This window comes from Prunus mume, linkage group LG2 (assembly GCF_029339155.1).
Source record: "Prunus mume cultivar Tortuosa linkage group LG2, ASM2933915v1, whole genome shotgun sequence".
Taxonomy (NCBI): Eukaryota; Viridiplantae; Streptophyta; class Magnoliopsida; order Rosales; family Rosaceae; genus Prunus; species Prunus mume.
Genome location: NC_142699.1, coordinates 28640655 through 28656114, shown reverse-complemented (window position 1 = coordinate 28656114; position 15460 = coordinate 28640655). Strand labels below are relative to the sequence as shown.

The following is a 15460-nucleotide window of genomic DNA, read 5'->3' as shown; positions in this document are numbered from 1 at the left end:
AAATATGGTCGGGTTTGTTTGGTCGAGGTGTACAAAAGCAAAACCTCGATCCACATGGATAGTAGGTGGGCACTTGTCAAAAAATTAAAAAGGAGATATGAAGGGACATGAAAAATAGGGACAGCGGATCTGCTCCCATATCTTACATGTATGATTCTCTACAGCCAAAAGGACCGGCTGACCAATTGGTCTGCTGGGGGTGATAGCTTTAGCATTCATATTTTCAGCTTCGGGAAGGGAATCTTGAAGTATGAAGAGGTCATGCAAGACATCCTGACGCATGACATAATTGTTCAACATCCCGGAGGTGTCTCTCAAGGTGAAGGTGTTATAGCAAAGTCTGGAGAGAGAGGTTGATTGAGGAAGATCAAAATCCAAGGCGAAAGACGGTTGCTTTGAGTGTAGGTCAAAACATGATTGGAAGAAGAATTGTCCTACATGGAGAGAAAAGAAACAAAGGGAAGAAGACGGATGAAGCCTGAGTCTCCTTATATATAACAGTCCCCTTCTATTGAGGGATCCCTCAAATAAAATTATTTGAGGGACACACTTTAGGGTACCTTGCGAATTTATTTTCAACGATCCAAACCATCTATTTTCTAAATCTATATTCATAGATCATAATTTCAAAAATTAGACAAATCGGAAACCGTTTCGATATCCAATTGTGTCCTACAAAATCAATGAACACGGTGCTTCAAGAAAGTACTAAAATTTCAAGAACTTAATTGAGTGGTCAAATGATATCAGATTCAAGTGATTTTTTGTAGAGATGATCTTTGAATGAGTATCTAGAAAATAGATGGTTTGGATTAGTGAAATACAATCTGGAGTGGGCCCTACAAAGGACCTTCAATGGAAGCTCTCTGTATATGTATGTGTACATATATTTGATTTTTTTTTATCCCCAAAATCTCCCACAGCCCAAGATAGCCCTTGGAGTAGTTTCACCCATGACGGCAATAAGATGTTGGCTACGCCAATGCGAGATTATCACAGTGGTTGTGGCCCTCCCCTTCCCTCCTGGGGTTTCTTTCCTCCCAACGTATCTGAATAGTTGTTGGCAAACTACAATTGAATATTCAACTATGCAAACAAAGAGATTTTTGAGACTAGAAGCAATAAATAGCAGGCAGATGGGAAAGAGGGAACACCAATATAGACTAAAAACTTTCCGTTTGAATATTGTAGAAGATGGAAAAAGCGACAGGCCATGTCACAGCTGTGTTAGGATGAAAGAATTATTTAACAGATAAGATTTTTTTTTTGGGTCCAATATTTAACGAAGAAGTTAAGCTTGCATTAATTGTTGGATGATAAGTTGCATTCTTCGGGGAAATTATTGGAGACGACTGACTTAGTCGTTGAACGTACAAAACTTGAGGTGGTTAGGAAACGTCAAAGCTGTTATTGTTGGGTTGAAACTTGAAATTGAATTGATTGGCTGGAATTCATACATAGACGAAAGAGTGCAGAGAAGACTTCACTCATTAATCTGAAAATTGAATCTAGAGGTTAAGAAGGAGAGCATAGCATGGCTGAGGCAGTTGTTTCGTTTGTGCTCGAAAGGGTCGGAGACTTCGCCACTCAGGAAGCCAAGTTCTTGTCTGGAGTGAGCCATCAAGTTGAGGTTGCACAAACTGAGCTACAATTGATGCAGGGCTTCCTCAAAGATGCAGACGCAAGACAAGGACAAGATGCAACAGTACAAGTTTGGGTTGCCAAAACTAGAGATGCTGCTTATGATTTGGAAGATGTTATTGAAACTTATGGCTTGAAAGTGGCTTCCAAGAAGAAAAGGGGCATCAAGAATATTCTCAGAAGATTTGCCTGTATCTTCAGGGAAGGGGTTGATCTTCGAAAGATTGGGTTAGAAATTGAGAACATTACTGCCAAAATTTCTAATTTGAGGTTAAGTTTGCAAAGTTATAATATTGCAAGGGTACCAACAGAGGTTGGAGGTGAATCTTTCTTGCAATTGCATGAGAGGCAACGACTACTGAGGCGAACTTATTCTCATGTTATTGAACGGGATGTTGTTGGATTAGAGTACAACGTTGAAGAATTGGTTATGCATTTAGTAAAAGATGAAAATCGTCATCGAGTGGTATCTATTTGGGGGATGGGTGGTTTAGGGAAGACCACCCTTGCAAGACAGGTTTATCATCACAAAAATGTTAGGCAACATTTTCATAGTTTTGCTTGGGTGTGTGTATCTCAACGGTGTGAAATAAGAAATGTTTGGGAAGGAATTTTCATTAAACTCATTTCTGCTACCAAGGAACAAAGACAAGATATTAAGGAAATGACATATGATGAAATAGCAAAGAAGCTTTTTTGTGTCATGCAAGAAATGAGATGTTTGGTGATACTTGATGACGTTTGGAGTATCGAGACGTGGAATTTTTTGAATGTTGCATTTCCAAATGAGAAAACAGAGAGCACAATATTACTCACAACACGCTATGAAGCAGTCGCTTTGCCCCCAAATAGAAATTGTTTCCTCCACAAACTCCAGCCACTAAATGAGAATGAGAGTTTGGCACTATTAGAGAAGATAGCAATATTTGGAAGGCCTGATATCGGTATTTTCTCAACCTTAATATATATTTGTTTTCCAGTCTTATTTATATAGAGGCCAAGCGATTCCAAAATTTGGAAGGCCCTATATCTGCTGATAGAAAGGTTTTTATATATTTTTTTTTCCTAAGAATTGTTGGGAGTTTACAGTTTTCAAATATCATCGAGCACTTAGCAAAGGGGGTGGGAATCAATTGAACCAACTAAATCGGCCGATTCAAACCGTAATTACTGGTTTAGTTTGATTTTGGATAAGAAAAAGTCAAATGGTTTTAAAATCGAATCGGACCGTAAATAGTTTGGTTTGGTCTATAGCATTTGCAATCCGGCCTAAACTAAACCAAACCATCCACTTGTATATTTATCTATTTATATTTTATTATGCACGTGTAGTCATCTCATTGGATAATAACTATATATGGATGTTGAATTTGAAGTTTGATGTGGAACTTTGAATTTATTGATATTTGAATATTTTGCTGTTTTAGTTATTGAACTTTGAAGTTTAATTATATGTTGAGTTTTAGGATGGTTTTAAATGGAGTTTCAGGATGGTTTGATATGCTAGAAAATGGAAAGAAAAAAAGGCTAGTCAATTATTATTATTATTTATTTATTTATTTGGTGTTGTTGTAATTGGGTTAACAATGTTGAAAAAATGCAAAAAGGGAAAACAATTGGGCTTATGCCCAAACCAGTAGAACTAAACCATCTTAAATTGATTCGATTTGGTTCGATTTCATCCGTGATTTTTGTCAAAACCGAACCAAATGAAATCGTTATATTGTAATTTGTATGTTCCCTTGAAAATATATCCCAAACATATTTTTCGGGTTTGTCAAAATTTAATTTTTGTCATTTGTCCATTATGCATTATGCTTTTTATAGAATCCGAACCTATATTATTGCAAAGGACACTTCTGATAAACTTTCTACATTTTCTAATTGTAGTTCTTAAATCGTTAAGCAAGGGATACCTTATGATAAATTGTCATAGTACGGTTGCTCATACTACAAGTCGCTGTTTTTCCTTTGCTTATTTTCAGATTCGGGAATTTACTCTAAGATGAGAGAATTAGGTAGGAAGTTGCTTCGACATTGTGCAGGATTGCCACTTGCCATCATTGTGCTTGCCGGAGTTCTTTCCACAAAAAACACTATTAAACAATGGGAGATGGTAAACGAGAATGTATATGCATACATAAGGAGAGGCAGAGGTCATGAACAAGAATATGAAGGTGCATCATGGGTGTTGGCATTGAGCTATGATGACCTACCGTACCACTTAAAACCATGCTTTTTATATTTAGGCCATTATCCTGAAGACCGTGAGATTTCAGTGAGCACATTAACTAAGTTATGGATGGCAGAAGGTCTTATCTCATTGAGACAACGAAGACATAGTCTAGAGGAAACAATGGAGAATATAGCACACAATTGCTTAACTGAGTTGGTGGAAAGGTGTGTGGTTCAAGTGGGAAGAAGCGGTTCAACTGGGACAATAAAAACATGTCAGATCCATGACCTTATAAGAGACTTGTGTTTGTTAAAGGCAGAAGAGGAAAGCTTTCTCCAGATTGGCTATTCTTTGCAGGAAAATAAGGCAACTAATCCTGTTACTTCTTCTATGGTAGCCAAGGGAACACCAGTGGGGAAAATTCGAAGACTTGCAATCTACTTGGATGAGAATGCTGATAGGTTGGTTTCATCAAGAGATGAAACAAATGGCCACGTCAGATCTCTATTATACTTTGTCTTAGGAGAATGGAGGCCAAGAAGTGAAAAAGTATTACTATCTCCGCTGACGGATTTCAAAGTGCTTAGAGTTTTGAAGGTTGAAGATGTTGATGAAGTAGAAGTAGAGTTGCCAAGTGAAATTGGGAATATGGTCCACTTGAGGTTTCTAAGTGTGAGGGATAGCAAAATAAAAAGGTTTCCATCATCCCTAGGTAATTTGATATGCTTGCAAACTCTTGATTTCCGTGTTCGATATGTCGAATTGTTCATCCCAAATGTGATATGGAAAATGAAGCAATTAAGGCATTTATATTTACCAAGGCGTTACACAGCAAGTGGTAACCTGAAGCTATCTACTCTTGGCCACTTACAGACCTTAGATTTTCTTTCAAGTGAGTACTGTGATTTGAAGGATGTTGCTGGATTAACCAATCTCCTAAAACTGCAGATAAGATTGTCACTTCCCTTGGAAAATCTGGAGGAAATCTTGAAATCTGTAGGCAGCACGCTTAATCGTATCCAGTCTCTACTTGTATACAATGGTTATTATTCTGTAAGGAATACAAGTTATGAGGAGCAGGGTAATCAAATAGTATCAAGTTGTCGTCTTATATACAAACTGAAGCTGGATGGGCCGACAGCAGAATTACCAAAAGAGCTCCACAACTATCCAAACCTCACCAAGTTAGAATTGTGTAGCTGTAGTCTCATGGACGACCAAATGGGAATACTAGAGAAGCTGCCAAACCTAACAACTCTGCTCCTTATAAGTGAAGTTTTTGAGGAGAATACAAAGACACTGGCTTTCTCCAAAGGAGGCTTTCCTTCCCTTCAATTTCTTTCCGTTTTTCGTATGGACGAAATAACAGAGTGGAGGGTAGAGGAAGGAGCCATGCCTAGTCTCTGGCGATTGCGAATAGGGTTTTGCAGTGGATTGACTACGCTTCCAGATGGGCTGACATATCTTACTAATCTCAAGGAACTAACCATTTTCGGGATGCCTAGAGAACTCCATAGTAGGATTCAGGAAGATGGAGAGGATTTCTGTAAAATTCAACATGTGCCTTCCGTTGTAATTGGAGAACCCTACGACCCACCAATGCATTGAAAAGGTAATTTCTTAATTTCTCTCTCTTTTTTCTTCTTTCTTATTTTTGTCTCGTTTGATTCACATGTCTTAGTGAAATGGGTTCTAGGTATCAAATGTTTAATGTCGTTCACTAGTAAAAGATTTGTGTGGCAGTTGAAGGCCATGCTGGTGAAGCACAGAGGGCACAATATTGCCTCCCCTGTTTTGCTCTGTTTTCTTTCTTCAGTTTGAGAGCTCATAGGTGCGTGAGTTATGAGTGAGAGGCTTAAATTTAAAGCCTACTGCTTGGGATTTTGAAACAATATTGAAGGTATTACTTTTGATCATTGGATGTCCTTCTTGAAGGCTTGTTAACACACACCTAAGATTTTTGAAATGTCAAATCTTTTCCTTGTCATGTGAACAACAATTCCATAAGCTATAGGATTTTCTTTGTAGTTGATCATGTTAACAAGTTATCTAAGGTTCAAGTATGGCAAAAGTGCTGAATTTGTGTTATGGTAGCTGCAGCTGGGACTTGACATTGAAAAAGTAAGGCCACACTTTGTGTCATCATGGTGCTCAGCTGCTGAGCAGAGGGATAATACTTCTTACAGGTTGTACCATCTTCTGAGTTGAAGAAAAAGAGCTTCAAATTTGGCTGCATGTATAATACTCCTTACAGGTTGTAGCATCTTCTGCACGTCATAAGGCCGGCCACTGTGCCATTCAGACTGCTGCGGGCGATGGTGATCATGATCAACATTCATATTTTGACGGTGTAAAACTTGACAGGAATGCCAATTCTTGCTTTTATGCAATTACAAATTACAATGTTCTAATAATACTTTTTTACTCCTTAAACCAGTTGATGTGAAATGTATCCGAACACAAAATTACGTATATAAACAAACTATAGCCTTTATCAACATCAATATATATTCATACAACACAAAGCAAATTCCATCAAACAAAAACAAAAAAGAGATGGCGAAGACAAACACTACATTGTTTGTCTGCCAAGTAGATTAGCGATCATTTTATCATCGAAGGAGGCATCTGTGGAGCAGCAGTAGGTGGCCCAATCCAACCTATATCATAAAAACAAATACAAAATAAAAATTGATGTAAATGATACCGATAATGATAAATTTAAGGTCATAACTATACGATGACGGCATATGTGTGTAATGTAGGATTAGTTTAAAACCTTTGGAGGGGTTGAAGCCTCTAGTTTTGAGCTCAGCATGCTCTTGGCAGAGGGCACACGGTTCACAGCAGAAATGAACACAACAATCACCACAAGGCTCGTCTGGCAGAACAAATTTTTGGCGCAATCTCTGTCTATACATGCATGAGTAGACCCACTGGCACTGCAGCGTGCACAACAACCCGTACACTATGCTATGGGAAAGGCAAGCTAAAATTAGAAAATCCAACCACCAATTAGTAACACACCATTGACCTAATCACCTTGATAATTAAAGTCAGGCGCAGACGGTGTAAGGAGAAATTAACTTTTCCATATACAATAGTCTATGGATTGCAACCGTTCTCTCACAATAAGTGATCACATGATTACTACTAGAGAACTAAATGTGAGAGAGCAGTATATATACAATCACTTTAAGGGGATAAATAATAAGGTCGCCATGTTTATAGATTTGGGAAATCTTTTTGGTCTTGTGACACTTACAATTTCGTCCTTCGTCGACAATTTCTGCGATTCGGCCGAACGTGATGCATGGGAGAAAGCATGTGATGCAACCTACACCACAAGATCAATTTCACTGATTGGGTTGGTTGAGTAGATGTATAAATTTATAAAAGAAGTGCTAAAAAATGTTACTTGGTATTTTTGAATGAAAAATTAACTTGTCAGGTAAATATAATAGACAAAGGAAATTTTACCCGGAGAGAGAATTTATATCTTACATGTAGTAACATCCTCCCCACATTTACAAAGACCAACCGACCAGTTGGACTGCTGAGGGCGATCGGCATAATCAACGTCCATGTCTTGCTTTTTGAGCTTTTGGCTTTGTTGTACTCTGTTTCCTTTTCTGAGATCAGAATTCGACCCAAAAAAAAAGATGCAAACAATTAATTTTCTTTTCAAATGCAAGGCAAAACAAACCAAAGAAAAAGAAGTGCTGGTGGTTCCTAAGATTTTCTATTTATACACCCCCCAACATCCATCCACCTTTGAAAAGATTGCTGGAAATGGAAAAGTTTCAGCAATGTAAGAGGAGATGTAAGAGAGAATGAAATGTTTTCGAAAAATGTATAAACGGTTGCCTTCTGCCTTGCTTGACAAAGAATCAATACAATGGTTTATATACTGGTTTACCTGACTAGAGGAAACCCTATAGGACAAAGGTGGTCCTTATCCACGTACAGCTGGAACGGTTGGACACGTGGTGGTCCTTGTGATGAGGCACGGTGTGTTGAGTAGATGACACCTTGACTTGTGTGTGCTGAGTAATTTGATCATCACTTGTATTCAGGGTGTGCTAAGCAGATTGTGGAGTGTGGTTAACACTGTGAAATTGATTAAATTATAGACATACGCTTCTTCTCTTGGTAAATCCGCCATGTTATTATTAGGGCTGGTTTGGAATTACTTCTTTATGAAGCACTTATGTTCATAAGTATTTTTTATAAAACGCTTTTATTATAAATATGTTGAAATTGTCATAAGAAATCTAAGTGCTTTCTGGAGAAGCACCTGGATATTCTTCGTCACTCTGCTCATATTATCTGCACAGGGTTGGCCAGGATCCATAGCCACCTCCCCGACTTGTCTACACAAATGGTTAGCCAATTTCCCCTTCCCCTAGTGTGTGATTACATGACATATGCACTATGTAGATGGTTACAAGTATGGCTTTCAGGTAAAAGGGTTTGGTTATATAAGTGTTCAAATGTACGATGATAAACTAATTGAACATTTATGTATTATCTTAATTGTGATTTGTGGTAGAAAGAACTATGTGTGGCTTGATCCCTCAGTAAAGGTACGTAGGCAACCCAGACTAACCTGTGTAACTGCAAGTTTATGATTTGTTTGTTATGTTCAGTTATGTCATGATTAATTTGCTGACTTTCTTATGTTGGTAAACGGGGGGCTTGAAGCTCATTAAAACTTTTGCTAATTGGTGTGTGGTTTATACCTTTGTGCTTATTGAACCCTTGAAAAAAAAAAAATTGTGTTTGCTGTGTAGGTAGATTTCTGGGTTTTTATTCTTTTTCAGGGGAGATCCAGTATAAGTCAAACCCTAAAGTAGTTTTTGGGATAGGGCAATGAAAGATATTTTAGTCATTCGTGACCAATACCTGCCAAGTGTTGAACACGCATGGGATTCGACACGAATTCCAAAATGAATTTTGGGTCGGGTCCTATCATTTAGGGTCCCTTACGATTTTTTTTTCAACGATCCAAACCATCTATTTTTTAAGTGTACATTCATAGATCATCCTTGCAAAAAATTAGACAAACTGAAAACCGTTTCGACATCCAATTATGTCCTACAAAATCAATGAACACAGGTTTCCGAAAGTACTAAAATTTCTATAATTCAATTGAGTAGTCAAATGATATCGGATTCAAGTGATTTTTTGTAGAGATGGTCTTTGAATGAATATCTACAAAATATACTGTTTGGATTAGTAAAATATAATACGGAGTGGGCTCTACAAGGGTGTCCCTCAAATAAACTTTATTGAGGGATCCCTCAATGGAAGCTCTCTGTATATTTGAGGGATCCCTCACAGTTATTCTGTTATTCGGATGTCCGCATATTGTTATCTTGTTGATGCCATTGTAAAAAGCAGAGAGGAGTAATATAAAATACATGGCGTCCGCACGATAATAACATCCGGATATCCGCATAGGAGAATTTATGTGTATATATATAAACAGTGAGCTTCTATTGAGGGATCCCTCAAATAAATTTATCTGAGGGACATTCTTGTAGCGCTCACTCCGCATTGTTTTTCACTAATCCAAACCATTTATGTTTTAAATAATCATTCAAATATCATCTTTACAAAAAATCACTTGAACTTGATATAATTTGACCACTCAATTGAATTATTGAAATTTTAGTACTTTCTTGAAGCATCTTGTTCATTGATTTTATATGACACAATTGGATGCCGAAACGGTTTATAATTTGTCTAAGTTTTTACAAGAATGACTTATGAATATAGACTTAAAAAATAAATAGTTTGAATAGTTGAAAAAAAATTCATAAAAGACCCTAAAGAGTGTCCCTGAGGGATATATATTTATCTTTAATGATAAATCAAATAATCAACAACAATAATGGCAATATGCTAATTAATTGGCCCATACTATTGTTGGACACGTCACTTTACTACAGTCAACCTAGAAACACCATCACCTACTGAGTTGTCATCTTTATATCTTGAATTTGCAGAGCTTCAAACACCTCATGCTTATAGCTGGCAGCCTTTCATTCATATTCACATGCCAATTGACACCACATACTAGATATGTAGACATTCTCTTTCTATCTCATCTTTAACCGACTCTTATTATTACCATAAACAGGAGCCTACTTCACTATTTGTTCAATTCTACAAGGTGATAGTTCTTTTAGAGAGAGAGAGAAGAAGAAAAAGGAAAGAAATATGGGAAAGACAAAGTAAAAGAGAGATGCAAGGAAATATGATATCGGAGGAGATGAAGAGGTTTGCTTGTGTTTTACTAATTTGTAGTTATATTTTAGAATCGAGGTAGGGAGTGTCTTGAGCAACCATTACAGAAATTGATTTAATAAAATTTCGTGAGAACTATATTATGTTTAATATTATAATTTGATTAATGTTCTTGATATTGGTTGTTTACATGTTGTTAATTATTTTATTAATTTTGATATGTTCATATGTTATCGATGATGGTTGGAATTTTTGGGGTTAATAAAGAACTTAGGAAAAGAGTATGTAATATGAAGGATCTTTTGTGCAATTGAGTCTGACTATTGTACAAGGATCAAGTTCAGGCGAGCCTATGTGCACAGTAGATTAGGATATCAGCGATATAATTGTCGATTAGGTAATTTGGGCTTGAAGATCAATTACTTAAACAAGACGACTAGCAAAAGGGGAATTATGGGATGATTGAGATGGGTGTTAGTTTATATAATTGGGTATACAGAATTACAGTAGTAAAATGCATGGTATAGGACATGCAGATTTGCTTGTCATATTATATAGATCAATGAGTTGGGTAGAATCAAAACTCATTCATGCATTATTATCTTTTATTTGTTATGTGATTGCATGTCACTTAATTTAGTTATATCAATTTACTGTGGAAAATTTTATGTCCCTATTGAGTAGTGGTTTCACTCACCCATTTATAGACCTTAGAGTTGTAAAACCCAAAAGATGGGTGGTAGGCGAGCCAAGGTTGAATTAGATAAGAGTGATAGAACTTTATTTATTTCTTCTACTCTTGTATGATTTTGGAGTTATTTTTATAAGAAAAGTTTATTTTAAACCCTAATTTAACCTTTATTTTTATTTTTTAATGTAGGACATAGGGTTTTTTTCTATCGTACCTCGAGTCCGGGGTGTGACAGAATGACACCATCTCTTAAGCACACAGAGTGTGGGGTTTTTTTTCCATCATATCCCGAGTTAGGGGCGTGACACTTTATGATTGTGCTAATAATTGTTAACAGGGCGTTTGTTAAGTGAGTAATTAAACAAACAAAAAAATTGTTAGCAGGGCCTTTGTCTGCCAAAGTATATATATTCAAGATCACTTGTGCATGGATACCTGTGGAGCAGAAGTTGGTGGCCCAATGATCCAACCTAAATTTTACATACAAAAACGAAATAAAAGCGTTAACTGTAATTAGGACCAAATGATGTTGATGATAATGATATAAAATTGATAATTAAGGCTCATAATAACTTGATGATTGTGCTAACATGGGGTTTAGATTAGAACCTCTCGAAGGGTCGAAGCCTCTAGATTTGAGCTGAGAATGTTCTTGACAGAGAGCACAACGTTCGCAGCAGAAATGAACACAACAATCCGACCAGGGCTCCTTCGGCAAATAAAACTTTTGGTTTTGGCGTAATTTATTTCTATAAACGAGTACAAGTGTACAACCACTGGAAATGAATCAAATATAACAGCCCGTACACTAGGCCTCGATGCATTTACAGAAACAAATATCCTCCTTGAAAGTCCGTCACTTAGTATAGAAAACAATTATCCTCCTTGAAATTGTTATATTCAACCAGTCTCTCACAAGAAGTCGTCCTGACATTAACAAGTAAGGGACTCAAATTTTTACATTACATGTAAATAATAAGAGAGGGGGAATAGATCTCGCGTGTACAGATAAATGCTATTAATAACCGCTTTAATTGCATGAGACACATCATGCTACCATTTCTTGTAGCTTGCAGCATTTCCTTCATAATCGCATGCTAATTGACAACGCATGCTATATATTATACCGACATTACCTCTCATCTTTAGCCCAAACTCTTATTCGTACTATAAATAGGAATAGATGTTCATTCCTTTCAAGAAGAATTATTTGAGAATTCCAAAATGGAGTTCACATGCATGCGGATGGGAGCAGCTTGCATAAGAATAAGAAAAGAGAGAGAGAGTGAGAGAGAGCTTGGATTGATTTTGATATTAAATTTCGTGAGCACTATATTATGCGTGATATTATAATTTATGGAGTTTCACTAAAACACCCAAAATAGGGGCTGAAATTATAAAAAAACTCAACACCCAAAACACTTTATAAACACACTCAAAACTCATTATTACACACACTCAAAACCCATTTATAAACACACCCAAAAAATATACAATTGTTGATTTTGGGGTTGATTTTTGGTGTGTTTCTATGTTTAAATAGTGCTTGGGTTTTTTTATAAATACATGTTTAGGATTGGGTTTATTTATAAATTTGTATATAATTTAATGAATTTTTTTTATATTGGGTGTTTAAGTGTTGTTAATTATTTGATTAATAGCATGACTATATGAATGCTAGAAGAATCAATCCATATTGGTTGCTAGAAGAAACCCTCCAAGAGAATACACTGGTTAAGATCCATAGAGAATAAAATGAAGAAAATAAATCTTAACGAAAAATATAAAAATAAATCATTAAAAAGAACAATGGGCTTCGAAGTTAAAGGACTAACACTCTTATCCGGTAACTGAATGGATTTTTGGAAGAAAAAAAACTCCATCTGCACCCCCTATAGGACTTGATAAGGGTTCCAAAGCCTATTACGTTGGATTGGGTTGCCCATGTTATTATGATGCTTGTAAGGACTCAATTTTGCGACTTGGAAAGGTGGGTTGGACTGGAACAACCAATTGGGCCTTGGACCTATATCAAAACCAAAAAGAAGCTATTGAGCTTACAATCTCGGTCGCAAACGAAAAATTTACACCTTTTTTTATTTGATTAAGCGGAAAATGGAGAATTTCAAATTTGAAATATTTTTTAAAATTAGAATAGAAAACAAGACGACTGATTAACTAGCATTTAGTCTACTGGTATTTGTCTCCACTTAATTGAAGAAAGTTTCATTTTCAACTCACATATTGTGGAAATTGCTTAAGCGCTCACACCGGATAAGTGACGTCCAAATATATCAATGCCGTCGAGCCTTTGACTTATTTGGCAGGACAGACAGAGATTCATTCAATTCAATTCATCACCTTTATATGTATGATCTAAATTATTATAGTGCGTACACTGTGGAAATCTATAATGGGGTTCCAGCATATACACACTAAAATTATGATCCTATAGAAGAATGAGACTTGTTATAAATATATTTTTGTCATATAAAATTCCCCATGACATCAGCACATCAGGTTTCACATCAAATTATTTGCTGAACTTTTCAACTTTCCAAGTTCCAACCATGGACCAATGTTCGGTGTAAGTTGGAGTTTTTGGCATTATTTAAATCTGATCTGTGCACTCAGCTTTTACTAAATAAGTTGACGAAACCATTCATCGAGTGACCCTTCTTTTGTTTGATTGGCTTGGCGGTAGTGTTTTGTGTCGTCTCCATTCATCTTCACCTATATCCTGCCACTAACACCAAATAAAAACTTAATGGTTTTCGCTTTTCTTGTTAGTCATAACATATTATGCATCTCATATTGTTTCCCACTTAAACGCCAGACGACCCCCACACTTACATGAAACGGGATAATATTATTTTGTTATTCTTGACCAATCATGATATGTCATGTGTGATCATTTTTTCATATATTAGTTTGTAATTGACTGAAAATAACAAAACATTACTATCCCTGTCTCATACAAGTTTTTCTGCCCCCTCCCACTATGTGTTTTCTTGTAGATTCTTAATGCAGACTTGAGTGAGGGGTGTAGCATCACTATGTTGTAGGGTAGCCCTCAAATTCTTTGATACTTAAAGCCTTAAAAAGGTACCACTTCCTATCATTTTTATCCATCCATTTTATGTGGATGATATATGGAGTACATAGTTTGCTTATATAATACAAGTGCCCTAGCTTTCTGCTCATTTTCTTTTTGTTATATATCTAATGTTATATTATTAAACTGTTAATTAAATTACATATTTAAATAAAAATAATATATTTGGTTAATATTCAAGATTAACGGAATCGCTAAACGGAAAAACTTTTTTAATGAAAGAGAATATATAGCATGCATGTTCAGTTGCTTGACAGGAAATTGCTTCGATTTTAATGTGGATCGTTCAGCGATGCATGGATAACTTGATCACCTTATTGTACTAGTATGAACTGTGCTCTTGAGAACAACCATATGCGTGCATGACTTGGATGGCAATGGGGACGCTTGTGCTGGTATAACCAAAGTCTATATCAGTGTGGGAAAGAGAATATGGCCCCTTCCCATGAATTTCTTTAAATCAAATGGACGTTTGTTCTGTCCTATTCTTACACAATTATAAGTTCCATTTGATTTGATGATACGGCGTCCATATTTATTTCGTTAAATTTACTCAAAATATGTGTTCGAACACATGTTAATACCTTGTTGAAAATAAATAAATGTTCAAAATGAGCTAAGATTTAAATAATTAATAAAACGCTAGGACATTATTTAGTGAACAAATTCGGACATACTTGGATTTACTAAAAGAGTCATGCAAGGGAAATCACATTATTCGACCACATTGCAAACCACCTCTTAATAAAGTTGAAATAGACCAGTCGCATGAGTGCTCAATTTCCTTATTTTACAAGAATATATGTATTATGAGCAGTCCTTAGGTGAGAGCGGGACCGGGATTATGAGTGATGAATAGCAACAAAATTAGTAATGTTTTCCCATCGTGGGATCATGGTGGTGTCAAGTTACAGAAGATCCATGAGGAGATTGATTACAGTTATTTTTATCAGACCAATCTATTAAGTTGTTCCCATATCATCTGCATCACTTAAAAGGAACTTTCATACAAGGCAGTATATTTTGGATTTGTATTCGTTCTTTTTTTGGCCAGACATTGTGGCCGCAGAATTCACGTAGTTTCATTATTGCTAAAAGCTGATTTGTCTTCTTGTTTGGTAACGTGTATGCTTTCTCTCTTAAGGACATTTGATGTCGATGTATGCGTTTAGGATAAGTATGAATATACATGGGGCTTGTAAGGGATGATGAAATCATCAATTGGCCGAAGTACTTTAATTTGGGAACACATTTTTGGACTCTAAACATCAATATGTTTAGAGTATTTCTCTCATATTGGAAATTTAAAATTTTTTGCATGAACTTATAAGGAGTTGAGCTACTCTGAATCTCAACTATCATTTATATGTGAATGGCATTCTTATTCAGTTAAGGAACCTTGCACCGGTTATCATTTATACATAAACGGCATTAGTACTATAAAAAAGAAATCTTACAAAAATATAAACTCCAATTACTCACCTATTTGTGATTTCTTGCTTGTTTTATATTTCCCTTGCTCTTTAATTTCCTTGTGTTCTGCAATGCATTATGCATACACCAATTGTGTCAAAAGCTTTAGCAA

At 36.0% G+C, this 15460-nt stretch overlaps 2 protein-coding genes across 6 annotated transcripts; one reads left to right on the top strand and one right to left on the bottom strand.

Annotated features, from left to right (window-relative positions):
• Positions 1 to 1399: 1399 nt before the first annotated feature.
• On the top strand, positions 1400 to 6250 carry LOC103323890 (putative disease resistance protein At1g50180). 5 transcript variants are annotated; one of them, XR_001677219.2, is made up of 4 exons: positions 1400 to 2585; positions 3627 to 5429; positions 5514 to 5717; positions 5912 to 6250. XR_001677219.2 is itself a non-coding variant. In XM_016791413.2 (3 exons), the coding sequence occupies exons 1-2, from the start codon at positions 1535 to 1537 to the stop codon at positions 5423 to 5425; spliced, it is 2850 nt and encodes a 949-aa protein (XP_016646899.2). In that variant the 5' UTR covers positions 1401 to 1534; the 3' UTR covers positions 5426 to 5429; positions 5918 to 6250. The 5 variants fall into 5 exon arrangements, 2 of the variants coding, with proteins under 2 accessions (XP_016646899.2, XP_016646900.2); XR_001677220.2 differs by having other exon boundaries at positions 1402 to 2585; positions 5561 to 5717; positions 5918 to 6250; XR_513557.3 differs by having other exon boundaries at positions 1402 to 2585; positions 5561 to 5717.
• A 17-nt stretch (positions 6251 to 6267) lies between these two features.
• On the bottom strand, positions 6268 to 7678 carry LOC103323900 (cell number regulator 7-like). Its single transcript, XM_089047146.1, has 4 exons — positions 7322 to 7678; positions 7083 to 7154; positions 6597 to 6806; positions 6268 to 6477 (listed from the first exon to the last, which is right to left on the bottom strand). The coding sequence occupies exons 1-4, from the start codon at positions 7401 to 7403 to the stop codon at positions 6422 to 6424; spliced, it is 420 nt and encodes a 139-aa protein (XP_088903272.1). The 5' UTR covers positions 7404 to 7678; the 3' UTR covers positions 6268 to 6421.
• Between the last annotated feature and the right edge of the window lie 7782 nt (positions 7679 to 15460).

Bases quoted from the DNA above. Each gene is read 5' to 3' on its own strand.
- LOC103323890 (XM_016791413.2), top strand. From the start codon at position 1,535: ATGGCTGAGGCAGTTGTTTCGTTTGTGCTCGAAAGGGTCGGAGACTTC. The intron at 2,586-3,626 runs GTATTTTCTCAA...GCTTATTTTCAG, and splicing joins ATTTGGAAGGCCTGATATCG to ATTCGGGAATTTACTCTAAG.
- LOC103323900 (XM_089047146.1), bottom strand. From the start codon at position 7,403: ATGGACGTTGATTATGCCGATCGCCCTCAGCAGTCCAACTGGTCGGTT. The intron at 7,155-7,321 runs GTAAGATATAAA...CTTGTGGTGTAG, and splicing joins TGGGGAGGATGTTACTACAT to GTTGCATCACATGCTTTCTC. The intron at 6,478-6,596 runs GTTTTAAACTAA...TTTATGATATAG, and splicing joins AGGCTTCAACCCCTCCAAAG to GTTGGATTGGGCCACCTACT.